Source organism: Entelurus aequoreus, linkage group LG22, assembly GCF_033978785.1.
Source record: "Entelurus aequoreus isolate RoL-2023_Sb linkage group LG22, RoL_Eaeq_v1.1, whole genome shotgun sequence".
Taxonomy (NCBI): domain Eukaryota; kingdom Metazoa; phylum Chordata; class Actinopteri; order Syngnathiformes; family Syngnathidae; genus Entelurus; species Entelurus aequoreus.
In genome coordinates, this window is record NC_084752.1 from 12,132,088 (window position 1) to 12,152,645 (window position 20,558).

The following is a 20,558-nucleotide window of genomic DNA, read 5'->3' on the forward strand; positions in this document are numbered from 1 at the left end:
CATTAATTATAATCTAGAATTTACTTTAGGCAAGTTTGAGACAAAGTAGAAGCAGTGTGTCAACAATAGCAGCATAAGCTGGCATAAGCTCACTGCTTTAAATGCACGGCTAAAATAGGCCGTCTGCGTTAGCGCTCATAATAACAAAATATCACTCATATTTGGTTAATTTTCAGGTCATGACATGAAAATGAAGTTTTTTATTGTTGTTTTTAGAGAGAGAGTAAAATGAGCGCAACAGCGGACCCTCGATCTTTTGACTGAATTGTTAGGTATTTAGTTACAATTTTGAATGCATCAAAAGCCAAGTACCGTAATTTCCGGACTATAAGCCGATACTTTTTCCCCTCGTTGTGGTCCCTGCGGCTTATACAAGGGTGCGGCTTATTTACGGCCTGTTCTTCTCCGACACCGACGAAGAGGATTTCGGTGGTTTTAGTACGCAGGAGGAAGACGATGACACAATGATTAAAGACTGACTTTTCATATACCGGTAGGCTGGTTATTTTGATAACGTACAGGTGAGCACTTTGTATTACTTTGCACCGTTGTATTATTTGTACTCTGCACGAATGCTGTTCGCCATGTCAAAGATGTGAAAGTTTGATTGAATGATTGAAAGATTTATTGTTAATAAATGGGACGCTTTGCGTTCCCAAACAGTCATCTCTGTCCCGACAATCCCCTCCGTGGTAGCAGGAACCCCTATATACTACGGTAATTACACATCAAAACCCTGCGGCTTATAGTCGGGTGCGGCTTATATATGGAGCAATCTGTATTTTCCCCTAGATTTAGCTGGTGCGGCTTATAGTCAGGTGCGGCTTATAGTCCGGAAATTACGGTATATGTTCTTGTCTTACATAAGGATTGTCAATGATAAAAGCCACTTTTCTTTCCAATTTTTGCGTATTTCCAGTATGACTGATCTGATGGATCGACAGGCATAAGCGTTACTACCGGGATGTCAATCTCCGAAAATAGCCGAAAGGTATTCGGAGCGGAATATTCAAAATGGCTGACTGAATTTGTGATGTTTAAACTGCGTTTTTATAAACTTTGCGGATTGTAAATACAATTGGATATAGTTTGATACAATGAAACACAAATAAGCATAGAAAGTTAACTTGTTTTTCCACTCTGATGGTACTTTAAAGGATGGGGGACACTTTGATACATTTTGTACATTAGATATGCTAAAAGCAGTCCACTGATGTGAATATATGCTAAGATATTTGAACTAAATAGGGGACAAAGCTCATTAGTCTAATATCTGACACATCATGAACAATCATTTTTACTGTTAGACTATTCCGAGGGTCAATAATAAAAAAAAAAGCTGTAGGCTGAACGTGTCCCACGGGCTGCACCTTGGACAACCTCAGTCCACTATCAAGCATTAAAATGTAGTTTCCACCATCTTGTTTTGCAGATATTACTACCAACGTGGCATCCTCGCTAAGGTTGAGGGCCAACGGCTGGTTTATCAGTTCAAAGAAATGCCAAAAAACATTATCGTCATTGACGACGACAAGGCAGACATGTCTGTTGCTGATGACCCAATGGAGACGACCGCGTCCTACGAGCGCATCCCGCAGCCATCAGATGTGATGCTCAAGGGGTCGGGCCTGTCCCCCAGGAAGCCCAACATCCTGAGAGGCGGAAACCGAGGCCACTTGGTTCATTCGTCTGCTGCTGTGGGCAACAAGACCTTGGCAGTAAGCACACCAAGGACGCTGTCAGGAGATGGCAGCCGGAATCAGCAAACAACTGTCCTTTCCAACCCTTCGGGGCACAGGTAAGTTAAAACTATCAAAGCAGGGTTACCCCCAGCTTGCCAATATGCTTGTGGGAGCGTGGTCTATATGACATCATCAAAACATTTGCTTAACAGTCGACGATGCACATATTTTCTTTAAAAAAAAAAAAAAGGCCAAAGAAATTTACATACATTTGAAAACAAATCTGGTATTAGTAAACTGTTTTAACAGATTTTTCTTTATTATTTTATCGTTTTGCTCTATCTTTATAATTATTTTTGTACAGTGTAATGTAACACAGGCCGTTACAGGAACAACGGAATAAAAATGTAAACATGCTATGGCAGTGGTTTATAGTTAAAGTTTAAGTACCACTGATAGTCACACACACACACTAGGTGTGGTGAAATTACTCTCTGCATTTGACCGATCCCCTTGTTCCGCCCCCTGGGAGGTGAGGGGAGCAGTGAGCAGCAGCGGTGGCCACCCTGGGAATCATTTTAAAGATTTAACCCCCAATTCCAACCCTTGATGCTGAGTCCCATTTTTATAGTCTTTGGTATGACTCGGCCGGGGTTTGAACTCACGATCTACCGAACTTAGGGCGGACACTCTAACCACAAGGCCACTGAGCAGGCCTTAAACGCTGATTTGTTTCTTTTGCTGTCATTCAAAAAGGAATTCAGCCTCAGACAGATCACCCAATCATCATTACTTCTCGTTCATATTCAGAGACGCTCGGCTTCCGTGAGCTGCGTTTATCCAATGACTGTGCTGATATATATATATATATATATATATATATATATATATATATATATATATATATATATATATATATATATATATATATATATACCGGTATATATATATATATATATATATATTATTCAATGCATTTTCTTTATTTACATTGTAGATTGTCAATGAAGGCATCAAAACTATGAATGAACACATGTGGAGTTATGTACTTAACAAAAAAAGGTGAAATAACTGAAAACATGTTTTATATTCTAGTTTCTTCAAAATAGCCACCCTTTGCTCTGATTACTGTTTTGCACACTCTTGGCATTCTCGCAATGAGCTTCAAGAGGTAGTCACCTGAAATCGTTTTCACTTCACAGGTGTGCCTTATCAGGGTTGATTAGTGGAATTTCTTGCTTTATCAGTGGGGTTGGGACGATCACTTGTGTTGTGAAGGAGAAGGTGTGTCCAAACTTTTGGCCTGTACTGTATATATTTTGATTCATGATTTGTTTTTTATGGATTAAGAATCGTTACAAAAAAGAATTGCAAATCAATAGAAAAAAAAAAATTGTTTTGACCCCCCAATTATTTGATCACTTTTTTGGGGTACGTTTTAGGGGAAGCTGTTTTGCAGTCATAAAGCAATCGGCACTGCCAATACCCATTTCTCCCATAAGGATTGGCTCCAATGGCTCAGTCAGTCTGGCTACAGTGCAAAGTGGGGCTGTGCGCATGCTGTAGGTGGAGGAGAAGCTGGCCCAACATGAGCTAAGGTGCCGGTCTTACCGCCAAGGCTCCAGACTATGGTGTGCGTCTTGCTTACGTTTGATCAGGTGGCTGAATTTTCAGTGTATCAATGTGTGAATATTTAGCTGTATGTAATGTATTACTTCAATGTGTTTTCCTTTAAAATATCCTGATTTGTAAGGGGTGGCAGCTTTCATATAGCTGTGGCGCTGCGCAACTGTCCATTACATCAGTGGTTCTCAAACTTTTTTTGTCATCCCCCACTTTGGACAAGGGGGAGTTTTCAAGCCCCACCTGCCCCCATCGCCCCAATAGAACGCTAATGCCAAGCTTAATATTTTCAAATTTAATGAACATCAAGTAACATCAAGTTGTGTACATTCAAACTCAATAACATAAAATAACATCAAGTTCAATAATAAATAAAATAACTGTGCAGCTGTGGTATAATTATACCACAGCTGCACAGTTATTTTATTTATTATTGAACTTGATGCAAGTTAACTTCATTTATTAAGTGTTATAACTTGCATCAAGTTCAATAATAAATCAAAAAAAGTGTTATAACTTGCATCAAGTTCAATAGTAAATCAAATAAAAGCGTTATAACTTACATCAAGTTCAATAATGAATCAAATAAAAGTGTTATAACTTGCATCAAGTTCAATAATAAATCAAATAAAAGTGTTATAACTTGCATCAAGTTCAATAATAAATCAAATAACTTGCATCAAGTTTAATAATAAATAAAATAAAAGTGCCACTTTGCAATATCTGCAAAATAAAAAGGAGGAGCTTGGCAAGACAGGGCAAGTGAACATGAGTTTTACAGTACTCCAGCATTAGTGGCTGCAATGAGCCTGTTTTGCACTGCACAGCTTTTCAAATCGGGGTTGCAGGCTTGACACTGTCACTCTTAAGTCATGCTCAATGACGTTCAGCTGAGACCTGTACTTCGTTTTGAGTGAAGCAAAAGCTGAAAAGCCTATCTCACACGGATAAGATGTGGCAAAGGGGAGAAGAATGGACACAGCTCTCTGCCCGATGAGTGGATATTGATTAGCCTGCTACCCATCCGCGCGAAAGTTTGTTCCGCTTAGCCCCGGCCCCATTAGTTACTGTTGCTATGTCTGTCAAACTTTCGCTCCTACCCAGAATTTTAAAGCCTACAGGAAAAATAAGTAATTTACATTTATTTATATAGCAGATTTCACAGACAGAATCACAAAGTGATTTACAGGGTGTATAGAAAATGAAAGCATACTAAAGAAAAAAAATCTAAGAATATAATAATTAAAAAAAAAATTAAAGTGACATTTCCTCCTGTTCCTCGCGCCCCACCTGTCATGTCTCTATTCCCCACCAGTGGGGCACGCCCCACGCTTTGAGAAACGCTGCATTACATGAAGGGTACCCCTGCAAAGTGGTGTCACATATACTCAAGTATTAAGACTTTCCATCTGGTTTACAGGACAATGCGGGTTGCCATGCAGGTGCCGGTCGTCATGACCTCGTTAGGCCAGAAGATCTCTACAGTTGCTCTGCAGCAGCCAGGAGTAAGAACAGGGACATCTGGCCATGCAACAATCCTGTCCAGTGCTGCTGGAGGCACCAACTCCCAGCAGAAGGTGGGTTTGTTGGGTAACCCCTATTTTTTTAACCTGGCTGATAGGTTTCTTTCAGGGGAGCAAACTGCAAAATATGTACCGTATTTTCCGGATTATAAGGCGCACTGCCGATTTATGGTCTGTTTTTGTTTTGTTTTTTTCATACAAAAGGCGCACCGGATTATTGGGTACATTAAAGGAGTCATATTATTAAAAAAAATTCTAAATGTAAAACACTTCCTTGTGGTCTACATAACATGTAATGGTGGTTCTTTGGTCAAAATGTTACATAGATTATGTTTTACAGATCATCTTCAAGCCGCTTTCTGACAGTCTCTTCCGGATGCGCTGTTTTGTTGGCTGTCTTATTTACGTGGCTCACCTTCGACAGCGTCTTTTCTCCGTCATCTTTGTTGTAGCGGTGTAGCGTGCAAGGACGGGAGTGGAAGTGTCAAAAGATGGAGCTAACTGTTTTAATGACATTCAGACTTTACTTCAATCAATAACGGAGCAGCATCTTCTCATCCGGAAACAACAGCACCGGAAATGTGTCCCGTGAAAAAACGTCCGATCGGTCTCTCTAATAACTAAAGTTCCTTGGGTGAATAATGTCAACTCACTACACATACAACTATGTTTTAGCGCTTTCATGGTGTGTTTACTGACAGATATAAGTAAGAACTTTACACTACTTTATATTAGAAATGGCAACAGCGTAGGATGAATATTCCATAACAAGAAGATAGAGAAAAAGAAGAAGTTTATCGACCACGGTGTTGACACGGACTACAAAGGCGGACGCGCTCAATTTTTCAGGACTTATGCAGATCCCAAATACAGATAAGCAGGTACCAGATGGTAAAAAAAGTTGCCTTTGCTTAATGTTGCGGAAAAAAACGCCAGATAATGTCTTGTCTTATACACACACCATAATAATACTCGTATGTTGAAGCACATCAAGCGGTGTTGCTTCATAGCTTACCAAAGTCGTTGTAAAACATTTTGATAGATTTTTGAGCACAGTGTGTAATGTTCTATATTTTCAATGGAACATACAAAATGTTGAGTCATATTGCCATCATAGTGCAGGCTACACTTATCTCTAATGTTTGACTGCCATTGGTCACACTTATTACATCATGTACCAAATAAAATAGCTACGAGGTGGGAAAGCTCAACCAAACTTATTCCTTACATTAGCTGCACCGGGTTATAAGGTGCACTGTCGAGTTTTGTGGGGAAAAAAAGGATTTGAAGTGCGCTTTATAGTCCGGAAAATATGGTAGTAGCATGTTGAAGCCATTTTAACATTTCACATTTTCTATAAAAAATGTTTTTCAAATGTTAATAATACACTATGTATAAAATAGTCAGCATGCTATAACAATTGCTCTTTCAAAATGTTGCTTTGATATTTTTGCTTAGTATTCCTACAACACACATTTTAGGGTCTTGTGCTTATGTTTTATAGGCATGTGAAATGTCCACGGAAATCAGCTTTTTTTTTTTAAACAATTTTTTTTCGCATCAAAAATATCACTACAGTGTTTTTTTAAAATGATCAATATCAATAAAAATACAATCTTATCAAAAAAATTTGGAACGCTCGCCTTAGCCTCAGGTATTCACCGTTCCTCTTGCCTCAATGCCGCACTGAGTTACAGGAAGGGGAGACTAGTTAGCCAACAATCTAGCTACCAGCTTGTTTCCTCCGTTCGCTCTCCGAGCCACAATGTTGACGGCTGTCTACTTTGCTGTCAATCAAATTTGGAATGATTACAATCTGGACACTGTTAGTTCCGAACCAGTTGTAGTATTTATTAGTAGCCAGCGAGAAGGTATATTTTTGACATGACTGATTTAAACAGAGGTAACAATTTCGAAAGTATATTACCCGAGGGGGCGTGGCTATAAAATAGAGTTGCCAAATGGGATACGTTTTCTGAGTTCTTTGCATGCATGTTATATAATTGTTCGTAAATTATCTAATAGTAAAACAAAACATTCTGTAGCATGGGACATAAAAGTGTCAAAAAGACAGCCAAAAGAGGTTGGTAGATGAGAATAAATCTAAAGGTAAAATTATAAATGTAGAAATTCACCCAATTCCAGGAAATGTAGTCTTGATTTTCACAATTTTATTTCGGGGTTTGCATGGCAGTACAAAGTGCTGATAAAAATGTTCCTCTTTTTTTCCTCAAAGGGTGCTAACATCCTTGGTTTTAAGCAAATCACCATTTTTTTTAATCATCTTTGGTCTTTTTAAGTAGAGATTTGAATCTTACAACAACTCATGTTTTGATTCTCGTTTTAACACCATCAAACTGATTCTCGCAATATATTTGGTATAAAAATGATTATAAAACCTTTTTGAAACTGATTACAAAAGCTCTTTTTGATGAATGACACAAGCATGTAGATGGCCTAAAACGTCTTTTTAAAAATTGAGTCATAAGGGTTTTTAATTTAATTAAGCAATTTAGAATCGGAATAAATCCAAAGTGCAATTTGGATGTGAATCGTTTTTTTTTTAACACCACTACTACTCTTTAGAATCCATATTGTCCTGTTTTGTGGTCATTATGATACATTGTTTTCGATATTTAAAACACTTCCTTGTGGTCTACATAACATGTAATGGTGATTATTTGCATTTATATTATTTACAGACCATCTTTAAAGGGGAACTTTTTGGAATTGTTGCCTATTGTTCACAATCATTATGAGAGACATGATGATGGATGTTACATACATTTTTTCATTCTAAATGTTAAATGTGATCAAAAGTCTGTTTACAACAGAGCCAATGGGAGCCGCTCAATTCCGCCTATAAAGCCCTTAAAAACATTCAAACACCTCCATTAGGGTTTTATATACATGATGCAAGTATACATGTAATGTAGTAACAGGCACATTTTTTTCTTCATCACTGATTATTACTCACTGTAGACTTCATGAGAGCCAACAAACCATAAAATATCACTTACTGTACAATATCTGCTGTCATTAGAATGCCGACTGTTGGGATGTTCATATATTCCCATTTAGATTAAGAATATCTCGTAGTCCTCGGGAAGAAATGGTGTGGTGAGGACGGGGGGCAGATGGACCAATGGTCTTTTCGTGTCGTTCTTGCCATTTCCGGGTCCTAAATGGCTGTAGAAGTGTACCAACTTGTCGGAATATCTACTCGGACAACTTCTGTCCAGGTGAGATGCATGATTTATGATCTACAATAAACTTCCAGGGAGCAAGGAAGCGAGGAAACACCTCACCAGTCGAAATTGTACACAGACTTGTGATCCCGGCGCCGCTATAGTTAGTCTGCATTCGCGCTTATAATAAAATCACTTATACTTGGTTAATATTCAAGTCACAAAATGTAAATTGGAGTATTGTTGTCGCTTTTTGAATGGTTATATAATGGGTTTTAATGGAGGACATCCCATTGGCTGCGCTGTAAGCAGACTTTTATTTACGTTTATTTAATATTTAGAATGCATTAAAAAATCCATTCATCGTGTCTCTAATAATGATTGTGAACGGTAAGAAAAATTAAAAAAAAAGTGCAGTTCCCCTCGAAGCCGCTTTCTGACAGTCACTTCAAAATGTGCCGTTTTGTGGTCAGCCTTATTTACGTGCTTAAGTCGTCCTCCAGGCCAAGCCCCTGTCGACTGCGTCTTTTCTCGTCAGCCGTGTTGTAGTTTTTGGGCTTCCATATTGAGTTTACTGACATAAGTTCAAACTATACGCTACTTTTTATTCTAAATGGCAACAGCGAGGATGCATGTGCACGTACGAGCTGCCCCACAACAAGAGGGTAGAGGAAAAAGAATGAACTTATTGACTACAACATCGGACTACAATAGCGGACTCGAACAAAGCTCTTCGGGTAAACTTCCCCCATATATGGAGATAGCTGCTGATATAAATAGGCAAACTATGTCACTAAAGTCTTGAATTCCAAACTGTTCTTTTTGGAGCAAGTTTGAAAGAAGGCAAGATTATTTTTTTTTATAAATCTCCGCCATGCCTCCATGGTTTCATTTCACATTTTGGGACTTAATGCAGATCCCAAGTTCACAAAAACAGGTACCAACAGGTTAGAAAAGTTGGTTTTGCAGGAGTGGTCCATCAAGTCAAAAACATTGGCAGGCTCGCCCCACAGTACATGCATGCACGCAATAAGGACACGTCCAAAAAGTTTTAAATCAATGTGATCGCTCCTCCCGTAGGTTGATGAATGATGCATCAGCAGGTAGAACCATGTCATGCTAAAGACCATTTCTTGAGTACAATGGCAGCGTTTGTGAGTAAAGTTAGAATCATCTTTGACCCAGAACACTTATGTAACTTTTTGCTGCAATTCAAGAATTGTTACGGTTCATCTGCACCGGTGCCAGCTGACTGAAGCAACCGCTTGTTAGTCCATTTTGATGTTTGTACCGGTAATTTAAAAAAAGCCAAAATATGCTAATTAGGGTTGCCTCGATACCAATATTGTGGTACCGGTACCAAAAGGTATTTTGATACTTTTCTAAATAAAGGTGACCACAAAAATGGCATTATTGGCTTTATTTTTACCAAAAATCTTACGATACATTAAACATATGTTTCTTATTGCAATCAAAGAACAATTTTGTCCTTAAATAAAATAGTGAATATACAAGACAACTTGTCTTTTAGTAGTAAGTAAACAAACAAAGGCTCCTAAGTAGTCTGCTGACATATGCAGTAACATATTGTCATTTATCATTCTATTATTATTTCAACATTATAAAGAACAAGCTGTAAAAAAGTATTATTAATCCATCCAAATTGTTAATATCTGGTTTTCTGTTTCAACATGTTCTATCTACACTTCTGTTAAGTAATAATCACTTATTCTTCTGTTGTTTGGATACTTTACATTAGTTTTGGATGATACCACAAATTTAAGTATCTATCCAATACAGGATCATACATTGGTCATAATTTAAGTTCTCGTGTGTCCGGGGACGTATTTCCTGAGTTTATGAATATTATATGAATAAAAAATAAAAAAAATAGAACAGAATTTGTGACGATAAAAAAATATTGATTTAATCATAATAGTATCGACTAGATACGCTCTTGTACTTGGTATCATTACAGCGGATGTCAGTTGTAGATCCACCCATTGCATTTGTTTACATTGTGACGCCGGTGAGCTATTGTATCCTCCTAGGGTGTGTAGTGAAACACTTTTAGCTATTCCTCGTGCTGCAGGTATGATACTTCTAAAAAAAAAACGTACTTTATTTGTCACCATGGAGGCGAGGATTAGTGATTTAGAAGAAACAGAAACACTGCCGATTGCTGATGGACATTAGCCGCCAGCCATGTTTTAAAACACATCTTCCTGAGGGTGTTTGTGTTATAACTTCACCTTTATCGTTAGTTTTTAAGCCAAAATGCGTCCATTCTCCCTTTTCTGTCTACACACTGTGTCTGCTTTTAAGTACTCCGTGATTGTGCGCTGCCGAACATGCTCGTCTGCTCGTAAAACCAGCAATGTCATGCCCTGGAACCGGTACTTTTCAAAAGTACCGTTTTTGATTAATTAGTACTGCGATACTATACCGGTATACCGTACAACCCTAATGCTAATACTTATATATAATAAGACATGTTATGTTGGTGTTACAGGTGACAAAACCTTATTTGTTAGTTGTCAATTTTAGAAAAAATGGCCTCCAGGCACGACTGAGATGGATGTCATTTGTTGGCTGTAGGTTGTCATCCAGACCATCCCCACGATGGTACCGGCCACCGCGGAGAACGGAGAGAAGATCACGGTCCAGCTGGCCAAGATCATCACAATCCCCGCCCATCAGTTGGCTCAGTGTCAGCTTCAGAACCCCACAGATGTCAAGTCTGGCATCGGGGGCTCGACCACGGGAATCGGCCTCCTGGGAAGCCCCCTGACGGTCCAGACGCTCACCCCGGTCAGCGTGGCCTCGGGAGCGCAGGTGATGAGGCTGTCCGTGCCGTCTCAGGCGCAAGCGCAGACTCTGGTGGTGTCGAGAAGCGTCAGCGGCGGGGGGGCGGTCACGGTGTCGACGGCCAATCAGGCGATGGTGGCGGCGCCTCGCATCATTAGTGGCCTTTTCAACGGCTCCGAGCTGGTGATGGGAGGGGACAAGCTGAAGGCCGCCGGCGTTCCAGTACAAGCTGTGCAAATGGCGGTGGCGGTCCAACAGAACCAGGCCAAACCCCGAAGGGACCCTGATGTGCTAAGCAAAGAGATGCCTGTCATCATAAAGACTGAAGAGCCCGAATGTTGAGAATCTTCCTCCTGAAAGTGAGTTATGACATCATTGTTACTCCATACCAGCAGCAGGTGGTCTTTTTTTGGTCGTGGGGAACTTCTCGCATAGAACCTGGAAGTATCCAACATAGGAACACAGACTTCAAGGGACCAGCCCAGATCCACTACCAAGTTTTAACATCTCAATAACCCTCTGGCTTTTCAAACAACACTACAACAAATTAGAAACTTTTAACGGACAAACAATGGAGCTTCAGTGAGATGTTTGTAGAATTATTTTCTGCAACAAAACCCAGCAATCTGACTTCAGTCACTGTAATAACAGAATGAGTGTGTGAGTGTGTGTGTGTGTGTGTACATGGGGCCTGAAAGAGATGTGTATAAAACACACACATATTGTATATCCATCCACACATACATGTATATGAATATACGGGGTGTGCCGAAAGTGGGTATACAGGATTTATTTCAACTATCTGGTACAAAATTAAATAACGCCAGGGTTTCTTAATTCGCCCCTGAGTCAAAAATACAGGTTGGTGTTGACAGCTGTGACTGTAAGCAACTTCCCTGTTCTATTTTTAAAAAATGGTTTTAACGCCACATGATGGCGTTCATTGCATTTGAAGTATCAACACGGGTGACCAGCGTCCAGCAGCTCTATCCAGCTCTGCATGCGCTATCAATATTGTTGCCGTTCTGCTGTTGGACTGATCGATGTTGTCATACATTTTTTTTATGAAAGGAAGATTTCAAATTGTACACCACAGTGTTTCACACAGGAATGCAATGTGGAGTGGAGACTAATGATGTAGTCATCAAATTCACATAATTGGCCATGACACATGTTGGTAAAAAAAAAAAAAAAAAAAAGCTTTAGAACTGCTGAAAAACTCTTCTTTTTGCCACTTTTTATTTACTGTAAAGGGCTCTGATTACTTGCTCAGAACCATGCCTCTAAATTGGCAACAGTAATGATCCCTCCTGCTAAGTCTTCTTCTTCTCTGGCAGACCAGGCGTGTTAATGAATTGAATGAAAATGTATTTCTGGGGAAACACTGTACCTCCTAAAGGCCATCCTTTGTGCGTGTGTGTGTGTGCGTGTGTATACTATATGTATATGACCACACGTGTGTATATATAATAGCTACTATATGGTTTACAGAGCAGCCTTACATTGTTTTCTTTTTCATGTAGTGTCTGAAAGGTAAGCTGAGCTGAAGTTAATTTTGTTGTTTTTCTAACTTTACCAAGCACAGTATTATAGAAAAAAAAAAAAGATCTAACATTTAAATTCTCATGAGCTGACTGGGTTTAGCATACTACCACAAAGACCACCATCATGTATGCACAAGCTGCACTGCCACCTGTGAAGAAGATACACTTTTTAGCTTCTGGATGAAAAGCAAGTCTGCTTCTTTTTGGTGTACTTTATTTTTTCTTTGTGTTTTTTATATATATCAGGAATACGCAATTCAAGTTAAATACAATTGTTTAAATGTTTTTTCAGTTTCAGAATTTAGCTGTACTTTGCAGAACATTCTTAGAATTATTTTCTAATGTAACAAATATGTATATAACCTAATCTTTTTTCTTTTTTTTTTGCTAAAGGGTGTATAAAAAATACTGAATGCAATGTCAGTCTTAGTCTGATGTCACTCAAAAAGGTCATTTTTTTTTGTCATGTTTGCTCGTGTCCGACATTTCATTATTTTTTTTTAAATCAAAAAAGAGGGAAAATACAGAAGTTTGTGTTCAGACTGAACTGTTTGTATATTCAACATTTGAAGTATATTTTGTTGTACTCTTGTTTCAAAGTGTATTAAAGTAGATTTTACTCAAGCATAAAACATTTGAAACCTATTGTGTGTTAAAATATGTATTTACCTATTTGCTTTTTACTTGGAGTCTTTGACGCCAAAACACTTCATTTTTGCAAAACATTAACAAAGTTGGACTTTTTATTTACTAGATCATACTTTCTGGATTATTTTGATATATTAACCTTTTGGGAGGAAAATCAGAATGTTTTCAGGACATGTGTAGGGTCTACAAAGAGTAGATATTGAAGTAGAAAACCCAAAACCAGTGAAGTTGGCACGTTGTGTAAATCGTAAATAAAAACAGAATACAATGATTTGCAAATCCTTTTAAAAAAAAATTGCAAATCATTAATTTAGAATTTATTGGCAGCAACACATTCCAAAAAGTTGGCACAGGGGCATTTTTACCACTGTGTTACATGGCCTTTCCTTTTAAAACACTCTGTAAACGTTTGGGAACTGAGAAGACCAGTTTTTGAAGCTTTTCAGGTGGAATTCTTTCCCATTCTTGCTTGATGTAAACCTTAGGTTGTTCAACAGTCCGGGGTCTCCATTGTGGTATTTTAGGCTTCATAATGCGCCACACATTTTTAATGGGAGACAGGTCTGGACTACAGGCAGGCCAGTCTAGTACTCGCACTCTTTTACTATGAAGCCACGCTGTTGTAACACGTGGCTTGGCATTGTCTTGCTGAAATAAGCAGGGGCGTCCATGATAACGTTGCTTGGATGGCAACATATGTTGCTCGAAAACCTGTATGTACCTTTCAGCATTAATGGCGCCTTCACAGATGTGTAAGTTACCCATGTCTTGGGCACTAATACACCCCCATACCATCACACATGCTGGCTTTTCAACTTTGCGCCTATAACAGTCCGGATGGTTCTTTTCTTCTTTGGTTCGCAGGACACGACATCCAGTTTCCAAAAACAATTTGAAATGTGGACTCGTCAGACCACAGAACACTTTTCCACTTTGCATCAGTCCTTCTTAGATGAGCTCGGGCCCAGCGAAGCCGGTGGGATTTCTGGGTGTTGTTGATAAATGGCTTGGGCTTTGCATAGTAGAGTTTTAACTTGCACTTACAGATGTAGCGACCAACTGTAGTTACCAACAGTGGTTTTCTGAAGTGTTCTTGAGCCCATGTGGTGATATCCTTTACATACTGATGTCGCTTTTTGATGCAGTACCGCCTGAGGGATCGAAGGTCACAGGCATTGGTTTTTGGCCTTGCTTATGTGCAGCGATTTCTCCAGATTCTCTGAACCTTTTGAAGATATTACGGACCGTAGATGGTGAAATCCCTAAATTCCTTGCAATAGCTTGCTCAGAAATGTTGTTCTTAAACTGTTGGACAATTTGCTCACGCATTTGTTCACAAAGTGGTGACCCTCGCCCCATCCTTGTTTGTGAATGACTGAGCATTTCATGGAAGCTGCTTTTATACCCAATCATGGCACCCACCTGTTCCCAATTAGCCTGTTAACCTGTGGGATGTTCTAAATACGTGTTTGATGAGCATTCCTCAACTTCTTCAGTCTTTTTTGCCACTTGTGCCAGCTTTTTTGAAACATCTTGCAGGCGTCAAATCCCAAATAAACTAATATTTGCGAAAAATAACGTTTTCCAGTTCGAACGTTAAATGTCTTGTCTTTGCAGTCTATTCAATTGAATATAAGTTGAGAAGGATTTGCAAATCATTGTATTCTGTTATTATTTACGAATTACACAACGTGCCAACTTCACTGGTTTTGGGTTTTGTACATCAGGGTTATCAATTGTCCCAGGGGCCAAATCTGGCACGGGAATGACACCACACCGGCCCCCAAGATCAATTCAAAACTTGGGAGGTAAACATTTTTGCAGCAAACCCCCAATAAACCCTAGAGTGCTCCTGTTGTATAGAATAACTCAAAATAATAGACCGAAAAATTAGCTGTCAATCTTCACTATGACGTCACTTGATGGACGCTGGCTGCTGCGAGATCATGATTAAGAAATACATGACCGAGAGGAGTTAAATGATGTTCTCTATCCCACACGGACTACACAATTTATTATTTAAATCAAGTAATTTATTGTTCAACTTCGGCAGACACGTTCACAACAGTACATAAAGAGCTCTACTCCATTTTCCGGTGTATCGCTGAATAATGTCCCCGTTGCAACACCAACAATAGTTCCTAGGGAACGCATATCATAACAGTAGCTTCTATTGTTACAAGGAGGGCGAGAAACATTTTTTTTTTCAACAGACTCGTCAAAAAAACTCTAAAAACCGACTACACAGTTCCGGTCTTCACAATAAAAGCGCTGCTTCATCCTGCCTGCGCTACCAAAATAAAAGTATCAGAAAGCTAGCAACCTACGGAGTTTGCCGCCAATGTATTTCTTGTCAAGTGTATAGAAAGGAGTATGGAAGCTGGACTAATAAGATGCCAAAAATCAACCACTTTCATGTGGTATTTGACAAAAATGACTTTTTTTCCTCCTCCGTTCAAAAATGTGGACGTTATCAGCACGTAGAAACATTTTTTATTTCAACAGACTCGTCAAAAAAACTCTAAAAACCGACTACACAGTTCCGGTCTTCACAATAAAAGCGCTGCTTCATCCTGCCTGTTCTACCAAAATAAGAGTATCAGAAAGCTAGCAAGCAACGGAGTTTGCCGCCAATGTATTTCTTGTCAAGTGTATAGAAAGGAGTATGGAAGCTGGACTAATAAGATGCCAAAAATCAACCACTTTCATGTGGTATTTGACAGAAATGACTTTTTTTTCCTCCTCCGTTCAAATATGTGGACGTTGTCAGCACGTAGATGGACGCTTATCTTCTAACGAGAAGAGTAGCCAGCTAGCTAGCTAGCTAGAATCCTGTCTGATTCCAATAAATGCAAGTCATCAGAATCAGGTAATACACCAACTTATATATTCTTGTCTTCATGAAAGAAAGGAATCTATGTGTTAAAGTTAAAGTACCAATCATTGTCACACACTACATGTGGTGAAATTTGTCCTCTGCATTTGACCCATCCCCTTGTTCACCCCCTGGCAGGTGAGGAGAGCAGTGAGCAGCAGCGGTTGCCGCACCCGGGAATCATTTTTGGTGATTTAACCCCCAATTCCAACCCTTGATGCTGAGTGCCAAGCAGGGAGGTAAAGGGTCCCATTTGTATAGTCTTTGGTATGAACTCACGACCTACCGATCTGAAGGCGGACACTCTAACCACTAGGCCACTTAATGCTTGTATTATCATTAAACACCTTTAACTTGTTAACAATAGGGTGGAGGTGCCATCACCGGGTTGGGGAGGAGACCCTGCCCCAAGTGGAGGAGTTCAAGTACCTTGGAGTCTTGTTCAGGAGTGAGGGAAGAGTGGATCGGTGCGGCGTCTTCAGTAATGCGGACGCTGTATCGATCCGTTGTGGTGAAGAAGGAGCTGAGCCGGAAGGCAAAGCTCTCAATCTACGTTCCCATCCTCACCTATGGTCATGAGCTTTGGGTTATGACCGAAAGGACAAGATCACGGGTACAAGCGGCCGAAATGAGATTCCTCCGCCGGGTGGCGGGGCTCTCCCTTAGAGATAGGGGGAGAAGCTCAAAGTAAAGCCGCTGCTCCTCCACATCGAGAGGAGCCAGATGAGGTGGTTCGGGCATCTGGTCAGGATGCCACCCGAACAGTGTTTAGGGCACATCCGACCGGTAGGAGGCCACGGGGAAGACCCAGGACACGTTGGGAATACTGCCGTATTTTTCTGACTATAAGTCGCAGTTTTTTTTCATAGTTTGGCCGGGGGTGCGACTTATACTCAGGAGCGACTTATGTGTGAAATTATTAACACATTACCGTAAAATATCAAATAATATTATTTAGCTCATTCACGTAAGAGACTAGACATATAAGATTTCATGGGATTTAGCGATTAGGAGTGACAGATTGTTTGGTAAACTTATAGCATGTTCTATATGTTATAGTTATTTGAATGACTCTTACCATAATATGTTACGTTAACATACCAGGCACATTCTCAGTTGGTTATTTATGCGTCATATAACGTACACTTATTCAGCCTGTTGTTCACTATTCTTTATTTATTTTAAATTGCCTTTCAAATGTCTATTCTTGGTGTTGGGTTTTATCAAATAAATTTCCCCCAAAAATGCAACTTATACTCCAGTGCGACTTATATATGTTTTTTTTTCTTCTTTATTATGCATTTTCGGCCGGTGCGACTTATACTCCGGGGCGACTTATACTCAGAAAAATACGGTATGTCTTCCGGCTGGCCTGGGAACGCCTCGGGATCCCCCGGGAGGAGCGGGGCGAAGTGGCTGGGGAGAGGGAAGTCTGGGCTTCCCTGCTTAGGCTGCTGCCCCCGCGACCCGACCTCGGATAAGCGGAAGAAGATGGATGGATGGAACTTGTTAACAAAAACGTCTCTTTTTTTGGGAGTAGGAATTGGGGGTTAAATCACCAAAATGATTCCCGAGCTCAACTATCAGTGGTACTTTAACTTTAACTTTCATAAATAAATTACATATATAAATGAGGTAGATTCCTTCGACTTGGTCAATTGAAAAGTAGCTTGCCTGATTTAAGTCCTCTCCTTTTTAGGAGTTACACATTTTTTCATAACGTGATTTATGTAACTAAGGTGTGCTGTAGCTTGTTTACTTCAGATACAGTCAGTAGTCATTTGTTCCACTTATTTAGCGATACTAGTGGTGTTCCTCAAGGTTCCATTTTAGGTCCTCTCTTTTTCATCATTCGGGCTGTGGTGACCCGCAAGTTCAGTTCTAAAAACTTGAGACTCATATTTTTGCAACATGTTTTGCAAAACACTAGAGTGATGTCGTAGATAATCTTTCACTAGCTTTTTTGCTAGTCAAAGATTCTTGGTTTCTTAACAGCAGATTCTCCAGTAACTGACAAAACTAAATGACACTTTTCACTGGGACTCATCGAGGGCGGACGCTCCCCTTTCTTCTCCCTTATCTCTCCTGCTTGCTTCTTTGTCTTGTATTGTCTTAACTTTCTTGTTGCCTCTTTTTGCACTGCTCTCCAAATCTAAACATTGGAACTATTTAACTGGCCTCAATGAAATTGACAAGCTCTTGGGTTTGGGGGAACCTGCTTGTTGTGACGGAGCGGTTGTTGCTGGACACACGACGGACTCTTGGGAGAAAAAGGAGTGCCTGGCGACCCTTTCAGTCGAGGACGTGAAGATATTCACCTTTTCGGAATTATGACAACAGGACATCTGCTGATTGGAGTAAGCGTTGCACTGGTTTGTCGACAAATTGGAAGTTGCTGGCAGTCTTCAAAGCTGCCACGAATGATTGGAGGATCCGGGAAGAACTGTGGACACTCTTGTGATTTGGATAACATCGGACTGTCTGCCCCGCAGGATGAATTTTGAGGACCATTCATAGACCATTTAGAGTGAAAAGCAAATTTTTTTTCACTCGCATACAAAACATTCTAACTTGGATTCTTTCACTGACTTCGAGACTCTCCCGAAGGACAGTGCGGCGAAAACACAACAATCTCCCTTCTTGTCTCTCATGGACACACACCTGTTGTAGTTGACTTTGGACTGACTGGCAAGAACATCAAGGCCGCGGAACAGAGACACACTGCAGGCTTACACACACACATGCATCCACAAAAAATATACACCACACACACCTAACCCAACCCCCATCCAACGCCCTTGACGCAAATCCCTTAGGGGTGATGGACGGATGGGCAGCGCCTGAATAGCTGCATCCTGCCACCGTAGTCCCAACTCCCTCCCCTCTGTTGCAAGTCTCGAGATGTACGTTGTAATATGTATATGTGCTTTGCTATGGAGTTTTTTTCCCACTCCAGACTGGGCCCCCTTAGGAGCCCAGTCTAGATTGTATTTTTTTTACTCATCCTTCCCCGGCGTTTACCTTTTTCCCACCTCGCCTTGTGGCGACCCATCAGCGTTCCTGTTCTGTAACCCTGTACACTGTTTGTTTGTCTAATCTTGAACGGGTTTGTGCTGAAAACAAAGTTTTGTTGTACTTGTGCAATGACAATAAAGACCTACCTACCTACTTACCTAAATAGACCAAAATCAAATGTCTACTGGTTCTCCGGAATATACAAAATAAGACTAATCGTGAAGGGGGAAATGTGGCCCTCAAAACAAATGGAATATTCCAAAAGTACAGAGTGGCATTGAACATAATTTTTTGACAATGTTTTTGTGCAATGAAAGAATTTAGACTTTAAAATGTTTGTTTTTGTAAGATTAACCCTTGGGTGCACACGTGGGGTCAAAAATGACCCGAAGGGTGGTTATTCTTTAAAATCTTTTAAATGAAATGTAGAAATATATTCATATTCATCATAAAACATGTTTGTGCCATTTGCCTTTTTTCCCCCCATTAACTGTAAGAAATTGCACTTTTTGTATCACTACACCCTCTTCCACAAGTGGGGTCAAAAATGACCCCAAGCAGTTCCTATGGAATCTTCTATGAACCTTTAATTCCAAGCAACTCTGATCTGACGTCCGCCGTCTCACTACCCAGGAGGTAAGTATTACCTCCATTTATGAACTTATTTTTCATTGATGGAATATAATGTGTAATCAAATTAGTGATCAGATAGCTTACTTTGTTGTTAGCCAACAGTATTGTTTTAGCTAACTGTATTGTTGGTTGACACACTTTGGACCTGACCTAGATAATTCAAACAGAGGCCAATGTTATATTAGCACGTTCTTTTTAGCTTGTTAAAAAAAAAAAAAAAAGATATATAGTTTTCTCTGCTTTTCAATTATTGTCCTTTCTAATGTTTTATTTGTTTTTGGTTTTATTTGCTATGAGACCAGCTATGATCGTGTGGACCTTGCCGGACAAATGATCCAGGACGAATCGGATGAAGAGCCCATTGACATCTCAGATTTAGAGGACCCAGACTATTTCCTCCCGCTGAACAAGGCCAGACTGACAAAGGAGTCCTCTGAAGAGGTAATGGACATTGTGTCCAACAGAATGAGCCTCAAGGGCTATTTCTGGGCAGAGTTACCCCCCCAGCCAGACTAAAACACTAAGCCCAGGGCCTGTACCTGGGTTTAGTACTGTCTCCCCAATCGATGCATGGAAGTTGTTAATGGCAGTTTATATTATAATAGAATGTCTGACATGCACAGACACCTACTTACATGTATGTTGCTGTGTAAAAATGACCACCTGGGTGGTGAGACTGTGGACATCAGATGTGTAAGTGGGACAGTATTGACAGTCAAAGTTGCATCAGGTGTGAGAGATAACATCAGATGTAATACTGTCCCATTTACATAATGTATTACATTATGTACACACACCTTTATACATATACTGTATGTACACATTTGTGTGTATGTATCTATGTGTGTGAAAACAAAACCAGTTGAGTAAAGCAATTTTAAAGGCCTACTGAAAGCCACTACTACCGACCACGCAGTCTGATAGTTTATATATCAATGATGAAATCTTAACATTGCAACACATGCCAATACGGCCGGGTTAACTTATAAAGTGCAATTTTAAATTTCCCGCTAAACTTC

General features: G+C 39.9%; 1 protein-coding gene across 5 annotated transcripts in view; it reads left to right on the forward strand.

Annotated features, from left to right (window-relative positions):
• LOC133639383 (ETS-related transcription factor Elf-2-like) overlaps positions 1-13,015 on the forward strand; it is a 55,203-nt gene extending 42,188 nt beyond the window's left edge. For 4 of the 5 annotated variants that reach the window (XM_062032648.1, XM_062032650.1, XM_062032649.1 and 1 more), the window contains 3 exons: positions 1,433-1,798; positions 4,726-4,882; positions 10,615-13,015. In XM_062032648.1, coding sequence (XP_061888632.1) covers positions 1,433-1,798; positions 4,726-4,882; positions 10,615-11,166 — 1,075 coding nt within the window. In that variant the 3' untranslated portion in view covers positions 11,167-13,015. The remainder of the gene's footprint in view (positions 1-1,432; positions 1,799-4,725; positions 4,883-10,614) is intronic. The other variant, XM_062032652.1, reaches the window with a different exon arrangement.
• The last annotated feature ends 7,543 nt before the right edge of the window (positions 13,016-20,558 follow it).